Source organism: Enhydra lutris, unplaced genomic scaffold (genome assembly GCF_002288905.1).
Source record: "Enhydra lutris kenyoni isolate GAN:26980312 unplaced genomic scaffold, ASM228890v2 scaffoldscaffold46, whole genome shotgun sequence".
NCBI classification, from domain to species: Eukaryota; Metazoa; Chordata; class Mammalia; order Carnivora; family Mustelidae; genus Enhydra; species Enhydra lutris.
In genome coordinates, this window is record NW_019154130.1 from 16,718,146 (window position 1) to 16,737,602 (window position 19,457).

The 19,457-nt window shown below is 48.6% G+C and overlaps 1 protein-coding gene across 1 annotated transcript in view; it reads left to right on the forward strand.

Moving 5' to 3' along the window:
* Window positions 1–19,457, forward strand: part of LOC111156399 (acetyl-CoA carboxylase beta) — a 98,494-nt gene that overhangs the window by 53,053 nt on the left and 25,984 nt on the right. The window contains exons 24-34 of the mRNA XM_022517258.1: window positions 2,956–3,069; window positions 3,212–3,325; window positions 3,917–4,006; window positions 7,105–7,223; window positions 11,008–11,145; window positions 12,026–12,125; window positions 12,217–12,324; window positions 15,865–15,921; window positions 16,171–16,212; window positions 17,202–17,417; window positions 19,081–19,236. Of these exons, the coding sequence (XP_022372966.1) occupies window positions 2,956–3,069; window positions 3,212–3,325; window positions 3,917–4,006; window positions 7,105–7,223; window positions 11,008–11,145; window positions 12,026–12,125; window positions 12,217–12,324; window positions 15,865–15,921; window positions 16,171–16,212; window positions 17,202–17,417; window positions 19,081–19,236 (1,254 nt within the window). The remainder of the gene's footprint in view (window positions 1–2,955; window positions 3,070–3,211; window positions 3,326–3,916; window positions 4,007–7,104; window positions 7,224–11,007; window positions 11,146–12,025; window positions 12,126–12,216; window positions 12,325–15,864; window positions 15,922–16,170; window positions 16,213–17,201; window positions 17,418–19,080; window positions 19,237–19,457) is intronic.

The window sequence follows — 19,457 nt, forward strand, 5'->3', positions numbered from 1 at the left end:
CCAAGGGCACCCACCTTCTAAATGCAGAGCTGGGATTTGAACCCATGGCCTGGCCCCAGAGTAGTGAGTTACTAGGCAATAATTGGATTCTGAGTCTTGTGGGAGGATTTTTATTTTCCCTTCTTGGAGAAGTGTAGAGTTTCTTTGTTCTTATTTCTCTTCCTACTAGATGATAATTAGCGTCCGTTATAGGTAAAGATGTTTTTCCTTGATATGGTTCCTGATGGCCCCCTTGGAAAATGTAGACTCCGCAGATAGTAAGAGAGATTAAGAGAGAGGTGGACTTGGCTTATAGCAAGAAGGGGCTAGAAGGTGTTTTTTTGTTGTTGTTTGTTTTGTTTTGTTTTGTTTTTTGTAAAGATAGTAAATATTTTAATCTTGAGAACCACACAGCCTGTGTTGCAACAACTCAGCTCTGCTGTCGTAGCATGAAAGAAGTCATAGACAATCTATAAGTGAGTGAGTGTGGCTGTGTGCCAATAAAACTTTATTTACAAAGATAGGCAGTGGGCCAGATTTGGGCTTGGGCCTATAGGATAGTTAACACCCTAACAAGATGGATTCATAAATACTGAAATTTTTGTAAAGAATCATTTTGAAATCTAGGGTAACATGAGGATCTCTTAATCCTAGCTCTACATGAGAATCTCCCGGGGTAGGTGTAGGGGAGCTTTTAAAAGACACAGATGCCCAGGCCCTACCCTGGTCAGTTAAATCAGGCTTTCTGGGGATGTGGGCCAGGCATTAATACTTTTTGAAAGCTTTCCCAATGGGAAACTCAAATGCAAGCTGTATGTTATATATTATCAGTTTAATGTTCCACTTCTTGGGTGTTTTAATGGCTCTTTAGTTAGCTAAGAGATCTTTTTTCTTGAGGTACGATCTTAGTGGGAAGGATCATGGTGTCTGTAACTGACTTTCAAAGAAAGAAAACATATATGTGCGCATATGCGTGCATATGTGCGTGTGCGTGTGCATGCTTACCAGAGGAAAAGTAGATGTGATAATAGTAGTAAAAGTTTAGCAGTTGGTGAATCTGGATCATCAGTATAGGGATTTTCAATGTATTGATCCTTAATTTTGTTTAAATTTTGTTTTTTATTTTAGAGAGAGTGTTGGGGGGGAGGGGCAGAGAGTGTTATTTAGAGAGAGTGGGGAGAATCCTCAAGCAGACTCCCCGCTGGGTGTGGAGCCCAACCAAGGGCTCGATTCCAGGACCTGAGATCATGGTCTGAGAAGAAATCAAGAGTTGGATGCTCAGCTGACTGAGCCCCCAGGAGCCCCAACTGATCCTTAATTCTTATGTAGTTTTTGAAATTATTCAAAATTAAATTGCGAGGGGGAGGGCTTTCTAAGGGATTGCAACATGCAGCCATGATTGGGAACTTATGCCTAAAGAGATGTCCACTCTGCAGGAAAGGCCACTGCTAAAATTGTATATAATACTTTGCAAAATACCTCCCCTGGATAGAGGTTTTTTCAGCTGAGTGTTTGTAAAGCAAGGTATGCCTGTTTTCTGTTAGCACCTGCTCGCCATTCAAAGGCCAGGGATGAGAGCTGTGGATTATCCTGCTATTCGTTACTCTTTGTGTACATACTGACTCTCTTCTGGGCAGGAAGGTGCTAAAAATTATGTATACCAGAGGACAGCCTGGTGGAGGGGGGCCCAGACCGGAGAACTAGGACACTTGCTTGGGGCTTCTTAGTGAAGGGGGCTGAAGATGTACCAGGTGTGGTTTGGGGGATGTGTGGCAAGATCCATTATTCTTTTGGCTCTCTTGGTTCCATTTGTTAAAAATGATGAGTTCTTTGCATTTGATGGTATTTGGTGCCTAGGAGACTTTCCGGAAATACTTGTTAATTGAATATTTACTTGGAAATGAAATTGTTTGAGTCTTTGAGGGACTTAGTTTCTAAAGCAAATCACACTGGGGAAGGGAGAGAAAGTTTAGAATAACTATGTGATTTCTTCAGCACAAACAGGCTTGTGTGTTTGTGTACAAGTGTGAAATATTAATGCGTTACAAATGTTCTGATCATGAAAACAGAACAGGCTCATGGGGGTACCCATGGTCCCCCCCATCTGGTGACTTCTTGGAGAATAGTCTGGGCTGGGGCAGGGGCGGGGGCATGTTGCTGGAGTGTTCCCATTCCCAGCAAGTCATTGTTATGTCTTTAGCAGGTATTGGGGAGCACCTGCTCTGAGCCCTTCCCAAGCCATGCTTGCATTTAGGGCAGACCAGGTGCTCACAGCCCTCTGGTCTCTAGCCAAAAGGTCCCTTGTTCCAAAGTGGGAGGAGGGATACTCATGGGAACCACAGTCCCTCTACCTCTTCTGCAACTCCAAATCCTCTTTTCTGTAAGAAGCTGCCCTTGACGTCTCCAGAATTCTCCCCCTGGGGACTCCCAGAAGGTGGCTTACCACCCTCACTAGAGCATCCCGTGTGAACCTTACTCTTGTTTGTACCCAACTCTAGTCCCCCTCCTCACTGTTCTCTGAAACTGTCAAACCCTTAAGTCAGGCAGGAAAGAGTTAGAAGCCTTGAGGACGGAATAGACCGGGGTTTGGATATGGCTCGGCTTTGCCCATGCTCTGTGGCCCGGGGGCAGGGCACACTGCTTCTGAGCCTCAGTTTCCTCATCTGTAAAATGGGAATCATATCGTAACTCCTCAGAAGGGTGGGAGGGTTTGGGGAAATGAATGTCAAGTGTGGAGTTGCTTGCCTGATAACAGCTGGTTATTAATAGTGATATAGGTAAAGACTTAATTGTATTTTTCGTCCAAGTGGGTGTTTAGGGCATGGGTGTGATTATCAGGCTGTGCCAGGGATGCCCAGGGAGCTGTGGAGCCATCTGGCTTGTTGGGGTACCTGCACCCCCCAGCTGAGGGTGAGTGCTGGCTTGTTTCATTCTGGTGGAGGAAAGCCATTTGGATTCTGTCTTTGTCCCCTCAAGGATGAGCTCTGTGGTCCAGACCCTTCCCTGTCGGAAGAGCTGACCTCCATCCTCAACGAGCTCACTCAGCTGAGCAAGAGTGAGCATTGCAAAGTGGCCCTCAGAGCCAGACAGGTAGGGTCATGGGCTGCCATCCCTCCCCACTCCTGTCCCTCACAGGGCACAGCCCCTCTGCTGCCGTTCTGTGACCCATCTTGGGGCCCGGCCCTTGGCTTCTCCCCTGTAAGGTTGGCTTCCCTGTCCCCACCCACTGCAGGTCCTGATCGCCTCCCACCTCCCGTCCTACGAGCTGAGGCACAACCAGGTGGAGTCCATTTTCCTGTCTGCCATCGACATGTATGGCCACCAGTTCTGTCCAGAAAACCTCAAGGTGAGGCCACCGCCCTCGGTCCCCCTTCCAGAGCACACATTGTGCCCTGGGTGGGGCGTCTGGGAGATGCGCTCCCCGTGCCATCAGTGCACCCGCACCTGGGTTCAGCACACAGTTGGAAACACTAATGCTTTAGCCCCATGTGGCCGGGGCTGCCTGAGGGGGCCTCAGGGAGCCTCTGGGAGAGGATGGACAGGGTATCGGGCAGCAAGGATGGACAGGGTATCGGGCAGCAAGGATGGACAGGGTATCGGGCAGCAAGGCTCCCCCCAGAAGGGCCATTTTAAAAACTCAGGTGTTGTGGAGCTTACTGGAAACCCTGCACACTCACATGGCTAGGTCATGGCTTCATCTTTTGGGCTCCCCCACCCCACACCTTGGGATCATTGGCAAGCCTTCAGCCACCCTCTCCACCTCTGGACGGGGAACCTTAGGTGCTGTCCTCCCAGAACCGTTGATCGATGCTGCACGCTGGCAGCGTTTTGTTGATAGAACCACTATGCGTGTCTCTTCCCTGCCCCATCCCTCCATTCATCTGACCCGTGGTTGAAACTCGCTCATGTTTCCCTTCCTTCTCTTCCCATCCCCTAGAAACTAATACTCTCCGAAACGACCATATTTGATGTCCTGCCCACTTTCTTCTACCATGCTAATAAAGTCGTCTGCATGGCATCCTTGGAGGTAAGTAGGAGGGAGGCCCCAGGAACAGCATCTGTTCCCAAAATACCAGTACTTGCACCCACTGCCTGCCGGCCATGCGCCTGACCCTGGGCCACGTACCTCAAGTGCGGGATCCTGTCCTTCTCTCCACGAGGTAGGGACTGTTGCTATACCCATCTTCCAGGGAAGGGAACTGAAGCTCAGAGTAGTGGAGCCACTCGCTCAAGGTCTCACAGCTGGGGAGTGGCAAGCCCAGGACTCACACGAGGTCCCAGTCCAGAGTCCTTGCTGATAATCCCTGTTAACTCCTGTGCCATCCCGTCCTCATCTCGGCAGGGCACTTCTAAATACTAGCCACCAAGAGCCCAGGCCCTTGTGCTGACTCCCTGACTCCCTGTATTACATACCTTTGGAAGACTCATCTGCTGGGAACCACAAAAGCTGGGAGGAACCTAGGTGGCAATTTCAGGTGACCTCCCGCTGTGATGGGGCAGAGAAGGGAGCGACCAGCAGCACAACCCTCTGATCTTGGAGTCTCTGTCCCGTATGGCCCCCACTCCCTCTTCTGCCACCTTTGTAGACCCTGCTGGTCACCCATCCTGGTACTGGGTCTCCATGGGGAATGTTTGGGGCTTGCGAACATTTCACAGCCCCAGAGTCTCCTTGGCTTGCAGTCTTTCCCTCCTGCCTGGTTTCAGCTCAAAGAATCCTTTTCAGGGGCGCCTGGGTGGCTCAGTGGGTTAAACCCTCTGCCTCCAGGGGTCCCGGGGTCCTGGGATCGAGCCCTGCATCAGGCTCTCTGCTTAGCAGGAGGCTGCTTCCCCCCGCCCCTCTGCCTGCCTCTCTGCCTACTTGTACTCTCTCTCTCTGTCAAATTAAAAACAAAAACAAACAAACAAACAAAAAAACCAATTCTTTTCAGGTCTCCCTGTTTCTAGGAGTGAGACCCAGTAGCACTCATCAGTGCCTTTCCCCCCTCTTTCCAATGTTCAACTATATCGAGACCCACTGTGTGCTGGATGCTGAGGATAAACCAGGGAACAGCCAGTGTGCCCTAAGGCAGCTTCTCTCTGGTTTGGGGAGAGACACGTGCTAAATGCTTTCTTCTTTACCACACGATAAGGTTGCAGTGGGAATGCAGCTGTCACGCTGAGAAGCAGACAGCAGATAGAACCTGACAGGGAGGGTTAGCTCCAACTTGGATGAGAAAGTGACATGAAAACAGGCATTCAGAGCGAGTCAGAATTGGTGGAAAGAGCAAAGAGGTTCCAGTCAGTGGGAGCAAGCGGTGCAAGGGTATGGGCTGTGTGACCTCTGCCCAGTTGCCTGCCTTCTCTGGACGTTTAGCTTCTCACGTCGCAATAGGGACAGTAATACCTACCTCACAGGGTTATTTGAATATAGATGAGTAAGCATCTGATGTGTCCAAGCACCTGTCCTATTTGAGGGGCAACCCTATGTCAGATGGAAAGCAGCAGCCCACCTTCTTTGCTTTGAGTGCTAAATCCACCCCCCCTTTTTTTCTGTTGGAGAATTTTCCAGATCTCTTTGAGCATCCTGCCCCTTTGTTTGGCATGTTGATTGAACACAATCCAACCTTTTCTCCACGACTCAAGATGAGCATTGTGAACATTACAGTTTTACTTGGTCTACTGAGATGTGTAGAGTTTCGTTTGTGCTCTAAATGTGTGGATGTCCCTGAGACCAGCCCCAGGTCCAATGAGTCACTAGGAAGACTCACAGGCCTCAGCAGATGGCCATGCTCATGGCTGATTTGTTACAGGGAAAAGACACAGAGCACAATCAGCAGAGGGACAAAGTGCGTGGGGTGACATCCAGAGGAAACCAAGTACAAGTTGACGGTGGTCCTGTAGGCACTTTAGATTCTTCAAGGAATGAATTATGACAACATGTGATTTTTCCTTCTTTTAAGATCTTATTTGTTTATTTTAGAGAGAGCGAGAGCATGAGGGAGGGGACGGACAGAGGGAGAAGGAGGACTAGCAGACTCACCACTGAGCAGGGAGCCCAATGCAGGCTTGATCCCAGGATCCTGGGATCATGACCTGAGCCTAAGGCACTTAACCAACTGAGCCACCCAGGCACCCCACGACAACATATTTGAAATGAGGCTCAGAGACTCAGTGCCCCAGGGGTTTCCTGGGGGCTGGTGCTAGTATGTAACAAAATATTAAATTCCCAGAAGGAAAGTGCATGTTCAACATAAAATCACTCTTTGTACAACTAAGCTGCCATGAACCATTCTTATCGGAGAATAATGGGAACCCTCCCAAATCCAAGTTCCCAGAGGCCAGCCACGGGTGTTTTAAAGGATAGTAGTTAAGGTCTGCTATGTTAACTCTTGCTACACAATTCTTATATTCCTTATTCAATTAAAAAATTCCTGTCTAACCTCTGGAACTGTGCTGTCCGATATGGTGGCCACTGGCCACATTGTGGCTAGTGAGGGCTTGAAATGCAGCGGGTCGGAGTTGAGCTATGCTCTGAGTATACAGTGCCCACTGAATTCCAAAGACTGTATGGAGAAAGAATTGCTACTGTATCAACACTTTTTTGTACCGAATCTATGTCAAGATGGTATGACATTTGGTTATTGGGGATGAAATCAAGTATACTATTAAACTGATAATCACCTGTTGCCTTTTTGTGAAGTGGCTACTAGAAGATTGAAAATTAAAATTGCACACGTGACTATGTTACATTTCTCTTGGGTGGCACCTTCTCTAGAATGGAATATTCTAGAGAAGGAATCGGCAGACCGTAGCCTGTGGGCCAAACATGGCCCACTGCTTGTTTTTGTAAATAAAGTTTTATTGGAACCCAGGTGGCCCCTTCACGTACATATTGTCCCCAGCTGCTTCCAGGCTGCAGCAACAAAACTGAATAGCTAGGATAGAGACAGATATCCCGCAAAACCTAAAACATTTACCGTCTAGCCCTTGGCAAAGAAAAGTAATGTAAAATGTGGGCAAATTCATTCTTTGCTTCTGCTTGGGGATCACTTAGAGATGATTTCTGGATCCCTCCGGCCTGAGCTTCAGTGGGTTTTGCGGGCACTCTGCAGTGCCCCCTGCGAGAATGTCTTCTGTGCTTATTAGGTGTATGTGCGACGGGGCTACATTGCCTATGAGTTAAACAGTTTGCAGCACCGGGAGCTCCCAGATGGCACCTGCGTGGTGGAGTTCCAGTTCATGTTGCCCTCCTCCCACCCAAACAGGTATGGAGTGGTATGCACTCAGGGGTAGTGTGTTTTCCTTTTCTCCCTAAGCCCCCTAGTCCTGGCTCTGGAGGGACCAAGCAATTATGTCTGGGGAAGACAATCAGGGATACCGCTTCTCCACCGTGGGACCTGCCTACTTCTCCATCTCTCATCGCTAAGATGAGATAATCTGGTGTCTACCGCTTCTACCCACCCTGCCCAGTAGAGTAGCCGCTACCCGTATGTGTGGGCTTTTTAAATTAAAATAGTGAAATTAAGTTAAAAATTCAGCTCCTCAGTCATACAAGCCGCACTGAAAGAGCTCAGCAGCCACATGTGGTTTGTGGCTGCTATATTGGATATTGCAGTTCTAGAATATTCTGTCACCATCAAAAGTTCCATTGGACAGTGCTTTCCTAAACCATGAGATACGATGCATGTGGCATTTAGGGCAGTGTCTGGCATGTAGAAAGTTGGTGAGCATCCGGGACCCCTATGATGATGATCACTGTGCTATTACTGCCCGATGGCATGTTGTTGGTCGGCCACCATGCTAAGTGCTTCCATCCTCTATATCATTCAGTCCTCGCCATCTGTTGGCCAAAAATGTGTTGTCGTCTCCATTTGACACACAAGGAGCCCTGGCCTTCCCTTGGTGTGGGCCCAGTGCTCATTCACATGGGGTAGGGATCTGAGCACATGCCTCTTCCGTCGGAGGGCCCTCCATAGCCCCTGCGGGTCCTCTGGAGCCACCGGCTGGGGCAAGTGTGTTGGCCCGTCTGGATCCCTAAAGTGTTTTCAGTTGGGGTCACCCTGGTGTGCCTGTGCTGTTCTGTCACCTTCCATTTTTTTAATCCGTCTTATTTCAGGACCTGAAGTACCATCCTGGTCAGGTAGAGTGTGTTACCTTCAGCTAAAGCAAATACCTCTCCCTGGGATTGGGAGCCTTCCCTTTCCTTCTTCCTCACTCCTCTGGCTCTGGCTCTCCTGGGGGTCCCTACAGGCCTGGCTTGTGGCTAGGATGGTCTCGTCATGATTTGGGTGTTGACTTAATCAGATCTTGTCTCTCTCTGGGCAGCAGGACTCATGATTTCTTGAAGCAGGGAATATTTGGATCTCTTGGAGTTTCAAAGCATGTTTTTCTTTCCATTGCTTTTAAGAAGAAGGGTATTACTCTGTTATGGATGAAGAAACAAAGTGCTTCCCCCTGAAGACCTCCTTTTATATACACTGTTTATTTATTTTTATGTCATTTTTTTTACTCTTATTTTGTTTTTTTTTAATTTTTATTTTTTTAAAGATTTTATTTATTTGACAGATCACAAGTAGGCAGAGAGAGGCAGAGAGAGAGGAAGGGAAGCAGGCTCCCTGCCTAGCAGAGCTTGATCCCAGGACCCTGGGATCATGACCTGAGCCAAAGGCAAAGGCTTTAACCCACTGAGCCACCCAGGTGCTCCTTTTGTTTTATTTTTTTTAAGATTTTTGTTTATTTATTTGACAGAGACAGACAGCGAGAGAGGGAATATAAGCAGGGAGAAGGAGAAGCAGGCTTCCCGCTGAGTAGGGAGCCCGGTGCGGGGCTCCATCCCAGGACCCTGGGATCATGACTTGAACCAAAGGCAGATGCTTAAGGACTGGGCCACCCAGGCGCCCCACCCTTCTTATTTAAAAAAAAAAAAAAAGAAAAGAAAAAAAAAGGAAAAGAAAGATCATGCTATTTTGTCCAGTTGAGAGAAAAGTAGACGAAGTGTTTGTGGCCTTGGAATCATTTAGGGGACTGTGGGAGGTGTGGTACAAGAGCTTTTGAAACTGTCTGCCAGTGAGGAGGCATTCTTTTCTTTCCTTGATTCCGTTGTCTTAGCAGTTCAACCCGCTTAGGATAGGAAGGCAGTTCTCCAGAAGCCTGTGGGTCAGTTAGCCCTTGTTTCTTAGGAGGAACTTACATGCATATTTGGGTTATTGGTTGTGACCAATATGGGTCCAGGGTTCTATTTTGACCCACACAGACACTGAGGACCCTGGAGGGATTCCCTGACCATCTCAGATCCTTGCTGTGGCTGTTGGCTGGGAGTACCAGAAGCTTGCTCCGGGCCTGTGTCTTCAGAGCAGACTCTGCCTGCTGTCGCTACCAAATGCCACTCTTCAGGGCCTCCAGGAAGGGCCATGACGAGTGAAGTCCCACCTCCCAGCAGGGCCTGGCTATAGCACCGGACCCCCTGTGAATTGACTCAGGGGACCAGTCCAGGGAGGTTGGACTGGAGGCCAGGAGAGCTGCGTGCATGGGGCAGCCAGGCCTTAGAGCGAGGCCCAAGGTATGGGGAGTCTGGCTGGGAGGCAGGACCTGGAGAGTATGGCCCTACCTGGGGGGAATGCTGTTCTAGTTCCTGGCAAATGGTCAGCCCGACCAAATCTTCCCTTATTTTTCCCCCACGAGAGAAGCAGGACATCTAGACTTTAAAAAATAAATGAAATTCTTCAACTTCATTGTGAATAGGTAATTAATGTGTCAGAATATATTTAAAATGCTGCAGGGACCCAAGTCAATCTGTGGGCTGAACTCAGCCCTTGCTACCTGCCAGTTTGCTACTCTGCATTTAGCTGTCCAGGAGCAGGGCATGGGCCTCGACAGTGAGTTCAGGGGTACCCAGCAGGAAGTCACAGAGGCCTCCCCGCACCTGCGTCATGGGTCTCCAAGAGCACCCGGTATTTGAGGATTCAGTAAGAAGACTTAAGGGCTCAGGATGTGTCCAGGTGGGACTTGTCCCAGTGAAAGGACATGAAGCAAAGCCGAGGGACAGTCAGCAAGAGAGAAAGGGTCATGGGTGCGGGGGATGGGGGTGGGGGAGGAAGTCTGGAGGATACCTGGTGCAAGCTTCCAAGAGTCCTTCCCAGGGGAGTCACGGAGGATGATCTTCATCCCCCAGCAATGAGTTGTGATGACCTGTGTGCAGTGTTGTCCGGCCGCTGGTTAGAGACTCTGTGCCCAGGGTTTTCACAGGGAGCTGGTCGTGTACGCACCCTCAGCTCAGCATGCTCCCAAATCCCAGACTCCAGAAGGAAAGCAGGTGCTCAGCATAGACAATTTGGGCACAGTGAGCCTCTTCTCATTTAGGGAGTGGCGGGGACCCTCCTCAAGCTCCCAGACACCAGCCAAGGGGCAACCTTGTAAACAGGTCCCCTTTTCAGGAGAGCGGCGCTGGGCTTGCTCTTTGACTCTCTTCTGAACCCCATCTGATCAATAGCCCCTCTTTCACTTGATTCCAGGGCCCAATTGTCACAGTTCCAGGGGACCCGTTTCTCTTTGCTGCTGGTGAGCAGCCAGTCCTGGGGGCAGAGACCAGCTAAGCTCTAATGGGCTGCTGGCCGAGGGTCCAGGTTTGGTTTCTGACCCTGTCCCAGGAGCAGGTTTGACAGGGGCGGAGGCACTGGCATGTGGCCTGCCCCTTCAGCCAGCCGCCTGGTGCTGGGCTGTCTGGGAGAGGTGGGCACTAAGCCTGTTCCTTCTCTGTGGCTGAGTCCATGATCTGGGCTTGCCTGGGACCACGTCAAGGTTGGACTTGTGTACATGCATGTCGTTCATCCATTCATCATTCACTTGTGGAGCTCTTAGTCTGTACTGGGTCCTGAGCAACCAGACAAGACTCCTCAGACCCAGACCCCATCCCTTCCACCCACAATCTTCCGTCCTGCTGTGGGCAGGCTCTCGTGCTAGTCTGGCTCTCCGAAGCTTCCGGACAGGAACAGCTCTCGGGGCCAGATCTTCAAGCAGCTGATACATTCCCCTCTTCCGGTCCCCCTGTAGGATGGCCGTGCCCATCAGCGTCACCAACCCCGATCTACTGAGGCACAGCACCGAGCTTTTCATGGACAGCGGCTTCTCCCCACTGTGCCAGCGGATGGGGGCCATGGTCGCCTTCAGGAGATTTGAGGACTTCGTAAGGTACCCAGAGTGGCCTAGTCTTTCAAACACCCCCAGCAGGGGCTTCCCCTGGCCCCCACCTGTTTATGTGGTAGCCTGCCTGGCTGTGCGCTTCCATGCTGTGAGACTCTGAGCAAATTACTTCACCTCTCTGTGCCTTAGTTTTCCCATCTTTATAATGGGGATAAGAGAAGGATCTACTTTACAGAATCACCAGGAAAATTAAATGAGATAGTGTATATTAAATATTGTATTTAAAGTATAGTTGAAGGGGAAGGGTGCCTGACTGGCTCAATGAGAAGAGCATGTGACTCTTGACCTCAGGATCATGAGTTCAAGCCCCACATTGGGTGTGGAGCCTACTTAAAAAAAATAATCATAATAAAGTGTGGTTAAGGTCTAAGTGACATGCTCAGTAAATGTCAGCAGTCAGTTCTATTATTACTGCCCTTTCCCCCCACCTGTTCCTCCATGTTATGCATTGTGTTTGGATTATCTTGTTGTGTAACTCCATAGCAGTCTTAGTTCATTCCGGGAGGTGAACAGCAAGGGTGTCCTGGCCTGATGGGGGACAAGGGGACAGGGGAGCCCACCTGATGGGAGGCAGGGGCACAGAGGCCCAGGGGGAACCCACCTGAGGTTCCAGAGCGCGGGACTCCCTTTTATTCACAATCTCAGATCACATAGGTTCCTTCTTCCCTTTTGGGGAAAGACCCCATCGATGGTATCTTGGACCTGGTCAGGACCCCCGTGAGCTTTGCACAGAGCTGGATGGGCTCAGAGAGCAGTTGGTGGGAAGGAGCGAGGACCCAAGTCTCTCGTCTGCCCAGAGCAAAATCCTGACATTTGACGTCACGGGGCAGCAGCCCCTCAGCCCTACCTCTCTACCCTGCACCTCCAGGAATTTTGATGAAGTCATCTCCTGCTTTGCCAATGTGCCCCAGGAAGCCCCCCTCTTCAGCAAGGCCTGCACTTCCCTGTACTGTGAGGAAGACAGCAAGGTCAGTGTCCGAGCAGGGAGCCCATGCTGAGGAGGGGGCAGGCTGGGGTCCCCGAGTCCTTCTACCACCTGCCTTTGTTTTGCTCTTCCAGAACCTCAGAGAAGAGCCAATCCACATCCTGAATGTGGCCATCCAGCATGCGGACCACCTGGAAGATGAGGAGCTGGTGCCGATTTTCCGGACGTTCGTACAGTCCAAGGTGTGCTGGGCACCGCCTCTGGTTCTGCGTCACTGGAGGAGGAAGGAGCGGCTGTTGTGGCGAGGGTGTCCCATGCGCCTGAGGCCTGCTGGGTGCTTCAGGGTCACAGACCTTGCTTCTCAGCCTAGCCCCACTACTCCTCAGAGCCTATAACCTTGGGCGGAAGTGGGTGAACTCGGTAGAGCCTTAGCTTCTTCTCCAATAACATGGGGGCAGCATTTCTCTCGCCTCGGGGGTTGTGATGATTAAAAGACAATGCATAGGGGCACCTGGGTGGCTCAGTCAGTTCAGCGTCCAACTCAGGTCATGATCTCAGGGTTGTGGGATCAAGCTCCATATTGGGCTCAAGGCTGGGTGTGGAGCCTGCTTAAGATTCTCTTTCTACCTCTCCCTCTGCCAAAGCCCCCTCACTGCCATACTCTATCTCTTAAAAAAAAAAAAATTAAAAAAAATATATATATATACTTGAACCTTGAACAACATGGATTGAACTAGGCAGGTGTACTCATACCCAGATTTTTTTCCGACAAGTATAGTACAGTGCTCCAAATGTATTTTCTCTTCGTTGTAATTTTCTTAATACTAATTCTTTTTATCAGCTTATTTTGTTGTAAGACTATAGTATATAATATGTATAACGTGCAAAAAGTGTTGACTTGTTCATGTTATTGGTAAGGTTTCTAGTCAACGGTAGGATATTCATAGTTAAGTTCTTGGGGAGTCCAAAGTTGTACATGGATTTTTAACCGTGCAGGGGGTCGGAACCCCTGACCCCCCATGTTGTTCAAGGGTCAGCTGTATACCACTTAGCCAGGAAAGAGGGCAATGAATGATGAAATGAGGTGGGATATATACCACTTTGAGGACATATTCAATACATAGTTGGGGGGGGGAATGTTTTTGTTGAAATAACCCCCAAAATTCAAAATCTTTAAAGAGTCACTTATACTGACTGCCCTATGTGCAAAGAACCTGTTCTTACATAAACATGTGGCCACTGCCAGCATATATTTTCACCCCCGGAGGAGGGTCGGCTCAAGGACCTCAGCCGCAAACAGATGTGGAACAGCTTGGCAAGCCTAGGTAGTGCAAACAGTGGGAAGGTACTGTGTGACCTCAGGCAGGTTACTGTACCTCTCTGATCCTTAGTTTTCCCATCTATAAAATGGGATGCTGAGATTTCTAACTCTTAAATTAATCAGATCTACCAGGTCTGAATGTTAGTTCTCCTGAGTCGGTCTCAACTTCAAGAACAGTTGGACATTTCCAGTTGTTGTTAATCTATTTACCTGTACATTGGTTATACTCTCCGTATTATCCAGATGAGAGGGACATCTCTTACCTCCTCTGACTTGGCATCCCTCAGAGGACCTGGCCTCATAATTCCTGGGCAGGAGATGATGAACGATGCTGAGTCATAGGTAACACCTTGAAAGCTTAGGAACACTATTGTCGTGATTTACTTAGACATGACTTGATTAATCAGCAAGGTAATGATGTTCGCTGTAGGAAATGTTTAAGGCACAGGCAAATCTGAAAACAAAACCCACACCCCTACCATGCAGTCCCAGGATGAAGATACTGGCATATTTCCCTTCTGCAGGTTTCTTCTTGACATAGCTGGTGTCCTTACTGGGTTGACACTTGGCATCCCACAGTATAGATAAGATGACATTTGGGTTGTTGGGGCTCATCCTACCCTATAAGCCAAATCAAATGATGCTCAAGGAAGTTGGTGTTTCTTGCCTGGAGAGAGCAGTGGGAGGGATGCCAGACTCACCTGCGGAAAGTATGGGCCATGAGGATTCCCCAAGCATGGATGAAGAAGTCGCCCTCTAAATTCCATCCCAGGAAGGTATCCAAGAACTAGAAAAGATTGAACATATGTGCTTCTGTACAAAAGTATGTAATATACATATGACATACCGAAGAGAGGAGAGCTGGAAGATATACACCTGCTAGGGGAAGGACTTTTAATGTTACATATTGCTCTTGTATTTAAATTTTTTTACATTAAGTGGATACCTACATACATATTCTCCCATACACACATTCATATACATTCCCCCACACATTCACACATTGATACACATCCTTAGTTGAGAACAAATGATTGAGGCTCCCCATAACTAGGCTGGTTTCCCCTCATTCAAACCCTTTTCGTTTTGTGGTTATTCTGTTCTCTTTGCAACCCACATTCCATTAAGTATTCTTTTGTTTGTCTACTTAACATCTTTCTGAAATGGGCTAAGACTACTCATTTCCCCTAATAATTTTCCTTACTGTGTGGACAAGTTAAGCAAGAACTGTATTTCCTTGTCTTTTGGGTTTTTCTTTCCCCATAATACTATATATGATAATATTTATTTTGGGGACACCTGGGTGGCTCAGTTGTTAAGCATCTGCCTTCTGCTCAGGTCATGATCCCAGGGTCCTGGGATCGAGCCCCACATCGGGCTCTCTGCTCAGTGGGAAGCCTGCTTCTCCCTCTCCTACTCCCCCTGCTTGTGTTCCCTCTTTCGCTGTCTCTCTCTGTCAAATAAATAAATAAAATCTTCAAAAAATATTTATTTTGTTTAGGGATTACCTAAAAATAATTTTTTGCCCTTCTTGAGTACTTTCCTATTAAAGTTTAACATATGGAAAATGTGTACAAATTGTAAAAGTACAGCCTGATGAATTTTCATAGTGAATTCCCAAGTGTAACCAGCATGCAGATCAAAAAGTGAATGTTCTCCTCTCTTTCCAGAGACAACTGACCACTAGCCTAAGTTTTAACAACATAGATTAGTCTCAACTGTTCTCGAATTTTGTATAAATGCAATCATACAGTGTGTACTTTTTTGGGCTTTTTTTACTCATCTTTTAAAAAAATTTTCTTAAGCTTTTATTTATTTGAAAGAGAATGAGAGAGAAAGAGAGAGAGAGAGAGAGAGCATGAGAGGGGGAGGGGCAGAGGGAAAAGCAAACTCCCCACTGGACTCGATCCTGGGACTCCAGAATTATGACCTGAGCCAAAGGCAGTTGCTTAACCAGCTAAGCCACCCAGGCATCCCTCATCTTTTTCTTTTAAAGATTTTATTTTTAAGTCACCTCCACACCCAGTGTGGGGCTTGAACTCACAACAAACAAGAATTACATGCTCCACTGACTGAGTCAGCCATTAAAAGTACACAATTCCGTGCTTTTTGGCATATTCATACAGTCATGTAATCATCATCATGATAAATATATTTTAGTACATTTTCACCAACACTGCCTCCAAAAAGAAAACCCATTAGTAATCACTCCCCGTTTTCCCTCAGTCCACCACCCTCCCCACTGCCCTAGGCAACCACGAATCTACTTTCTGTCTTTGTTGGATCTGCCCGTTCTGGATCTTTCATGGAAATGGAATCCTGCGACATGAGGTCTTTTGTGACTGGTGTCTTTGAGTCAGCATTGTGTTTTCAAGATTCAGCCATGTTGACACTTGTATCTGTACTTCATGTCTTTTTGTAGCTAGGTAATATTCCATTGTGTGTTTTGTTTTTAATGCAGAAAAACATCCTTGTGGATTATGGACTCCGAAGAATCACATTCCTGATTGCCCAAGAGGTCAGTGTGATTCTCAGTACGACCCTATAATGTATGATAACATTCCTCAAGACTCAGTACTGTTGATTTGGTGATTACTCTGTCGATGGGGGTGGAAGAGAGCAATTGCTGAAAAAGAGAAGGCTTTCCAAATGATTCATGCTAGAAGCAGATGGGTTATGGTTAAAAAAAAATTACAAAACAAGTATATCAGTATTTAAATGAATCTGAGTTGATTTCATTGTTTTTTTGTATGGATTTCTTTTGCAGAAAGAATTTCCCAAGTTTTTCACGTTTAGAGCAAGAGACGAGGTATGACATAGAGCAGTAGTACTGTTCTCACTTCCCTGACGTCTTTGCTCTTCAGGAAGAGTATAGTCCCCAGTCCTTAAGGTACCCCTGTATTCTAGAACATGTAACTGATGTGTAGCCACCAGCCTTCCTCTGGGATTGTGTTTCCCTGTGGAGCTCAATAGGACCCCAGGATTCCCATCCTTTCGGCCTTTACTCCGGTGTCTCCCTCATCTGGATCACTTTTGTCCTCAGATGGCTCCCCCAACCTCATTTTCTTATGTTCTTGCAGGCTGGGTCCCTATATTTATAAACAAAGTTTGCTTGGGATGCAGCTACATCTGCTTGGTCTGCTGTGGCTTTCTTGTGCCGGTGGCAGAGATGGCATGGCTGTGACCGACCATGTGGCCCACCAGCCTCACACGTTCCCTCTCTGGCCCTTTAAGAAAAGCTTTGCTGGTCCCTGCTTTAGAACAGGTGGGCTTCTTCCCAACGCAGACTCTAGACTCCATCCTCTTCAGTAGCTTGTAGTTGAATTTATCCAAAGCCTTTCAGTTCTAATTCAGACCCGCCCTTCGGTGAGGGTCTTCATTTTCTCTCCACTTCGGTCTCCAGCACTGTCTGTTGCTTCCTTTGGGGGACCCGTCTCCACAGAGAAATCGGCACTTAGTGACTTCTTGAGAGGTACTCTGTGTTGTGACGATCAGAGGCTGGTTGTCCTGGCAGGTGCTGAGGACTAGGTAGGCTCACCCCGGAGCCAAGAGGCTCGGGCCAGCGTGTGCAGGATCCGCGGGGCTTGAGGCTCTCCTCTGGACCTTCCCAAACCCCAAATCCCCGAGCCCTGGGGTTGCTCACAGGTGACGTGATGAAGGCTGCCCACCCTGATGCGAAAGCCGCAAACACAGGTGGTCTGCAAGACAGGGCATGGACCCAGCAGGCACACAGCCCAGGGTCCCATTCTGTGTGTGTCTGTGTGTCTGTCTGTCTCCGTGCCCTGGCTGGCCCTGCAGTTTGCAGAAGATCGCATTTACCGTCACCTGGAGCCCGCCCTGGCCTACCAGCTGGAGCTCAGTCGGATGCGCAGCTTCGATCTGACCGCGGTGCCCTGCGCCAACCACAAGATGCACCTGTACCTGGGCGCCGCCAAAGTGAAAGAAGGGGCAGAAGTGACGGACTACAGGTTCTTCATCCGCGCCATCATCAGGCACTCGGACCTCATTACAAAGGTAAGACGCCACCGAACACTTCTTTCTCCCTCTGAGCCTCTCACTCGTCTGCCGGCCTGCCCTTCCCTGCATCCCCGCTCTGTACTGGGGACCGTGGGGTGCGCCCTTGTGACCCCTGTCTGGCCAGCACGGGGGAGGCTGACAGCAAAGTGGTTTCTGTGCGTGTCCCGGCTGGCAGCACGTGGATGAGCTTCTTGCGTCCCACGGATCCGTCTGCATGAGAAGGGAGTTGAGAAGAGAGATACCAGTGTATTAAAGCAGTTTCTTGTATCTGCTTATTGAGTGCCATGATCACTTTTCATCGTTTCTTGCATTCAGACACATTACCTATGATTATATTGTGGACTTTTCAAACAGTATTAAGAACTACTTTTTTTTTTTTTTAAAGATTTTCTTTATTTATTTGAGAGAGAGAGAAAGAGCATGTATAGAGGGGAAGAGCAGAGGGAGAGGGACAAGGAGACTCCCTGCTGAGCAGGGAGCCCGATGTGGGACTCCATCCCAGGACCCCAGGATCATGACCCGAACTGAAGGCAGGTGCTTAACCAACTGAACTACCCAGGTGCACCACAGTGAATTCCGTTTTGTTTTGTTTTTTTTTAAAGATTTTATTTATTTCAGAGCAAGAGTGTGTGAATTTAAGCAGGAGTAGGGGGAGGGGCAGAAGGAGAAGCAGACACCCTGCTGAGCAGGGATCCTGACTTCCAGGCTGGATCCCAGGACTCTGGGATCATGACCTGAGCTGAAGGCAGATGCTTAACACAGTGAGACACCCAGGTGCCCCTACTGGTCAGATCCTTGAAGCTCTCATCTCTCGTGGTAATGGAGATGATTGCTTTCATGCTCTGTCCTTGCATGGATGTACCTACCGTGTGTATAATTTTTTTTCCCAAATCCTCTACTGATGGATGTGAAGCTAATGTCAGTTTTTGGTGACCTCAGTCAATGAGATATTTTAATGGGTTTTATTATTTTCAAGTACAGTAAGGCCTGTACTTACTTACAGGCTAGAAGACAGTTGCCACCAAAAAAGATTGTCACTCTCAGATTCCAAGAGGAGGGGGCATATCATCCCAAGGGGAGCCACATGGGATGGTGGGGAGGCAGGGGAGGAGAGGGAAATGGGATAAGAGTCTTTGTTGTGATTTCTGCAGGAAAGAACAACCAGTGAGGCAGGATAGGCAGGCTTGGGATTGGCTAGTCTGAATAATTTCAGTGGGTTCTGGAGCTCAGGGGCTGTCTCTAGGTGTCTGGTACCTGGGCCTGGGGTGAGTAGGGCAGGTGGATAGTGACCTGGGACCTGAGAAGCCCAGAGAGGAGGTGTGTGCTCTGGATTGGCTGGTTTGCCTGTGAAAACCACACTCAGGGGTGAGTCGTTTACCATCTCTAGGAATTGGCCACCCTGGGAGGGGCAGTCCCTCCAGTGTCAGGAAGGCCCAGTGGTCAGAGCATCCCAATAGAGAAAATGCAAAACTTGGTAAATATCTTGGAGGTATAACTATAATAGACTATAAAAAGCCTTGGAGGTAGGGCTCTACCCTTCTCTTCTGCCACACTTTCTGAAGGAGGGGAAATTCTTTCCTCTCTCTGTTCTCTCTGAGGCTCTGTTTCTAGCCGTGGGCCTCTTCTTTTACCCTCTGCGCCCCCACCCCCAATTTGGCAGGAAGCCTCCTTTGAGTACCTGCAGAATGAGGGTGAGCGTCTGCTCCTGGAGGCCATGGACGAGCTGGAGGTGGCGTTCAACAACACCAACGTGCGCACCGACTGCAACCACATCTTCCTGAACTTCGTGCCCACCGTCATCATGGACCCCTCCAAGGTCGCACCCTCCTCCAAGGTCGCATGTGCATGTTTGAGCCTCCATTGCTGTGGGTGAACAACCTTCTGTCATTTAATTCCAGGGCCATATTTTTGCCACCACCCTTAGGATCATCCTTGTTCTGATGGTCACCCTCCATGGACAGCGTACTTCCCTTTTAGGATGACATGCATGCCCAAAGTGTCTTGCAAAACAAAATGTCATCCCTGGTTCCTGGCTCT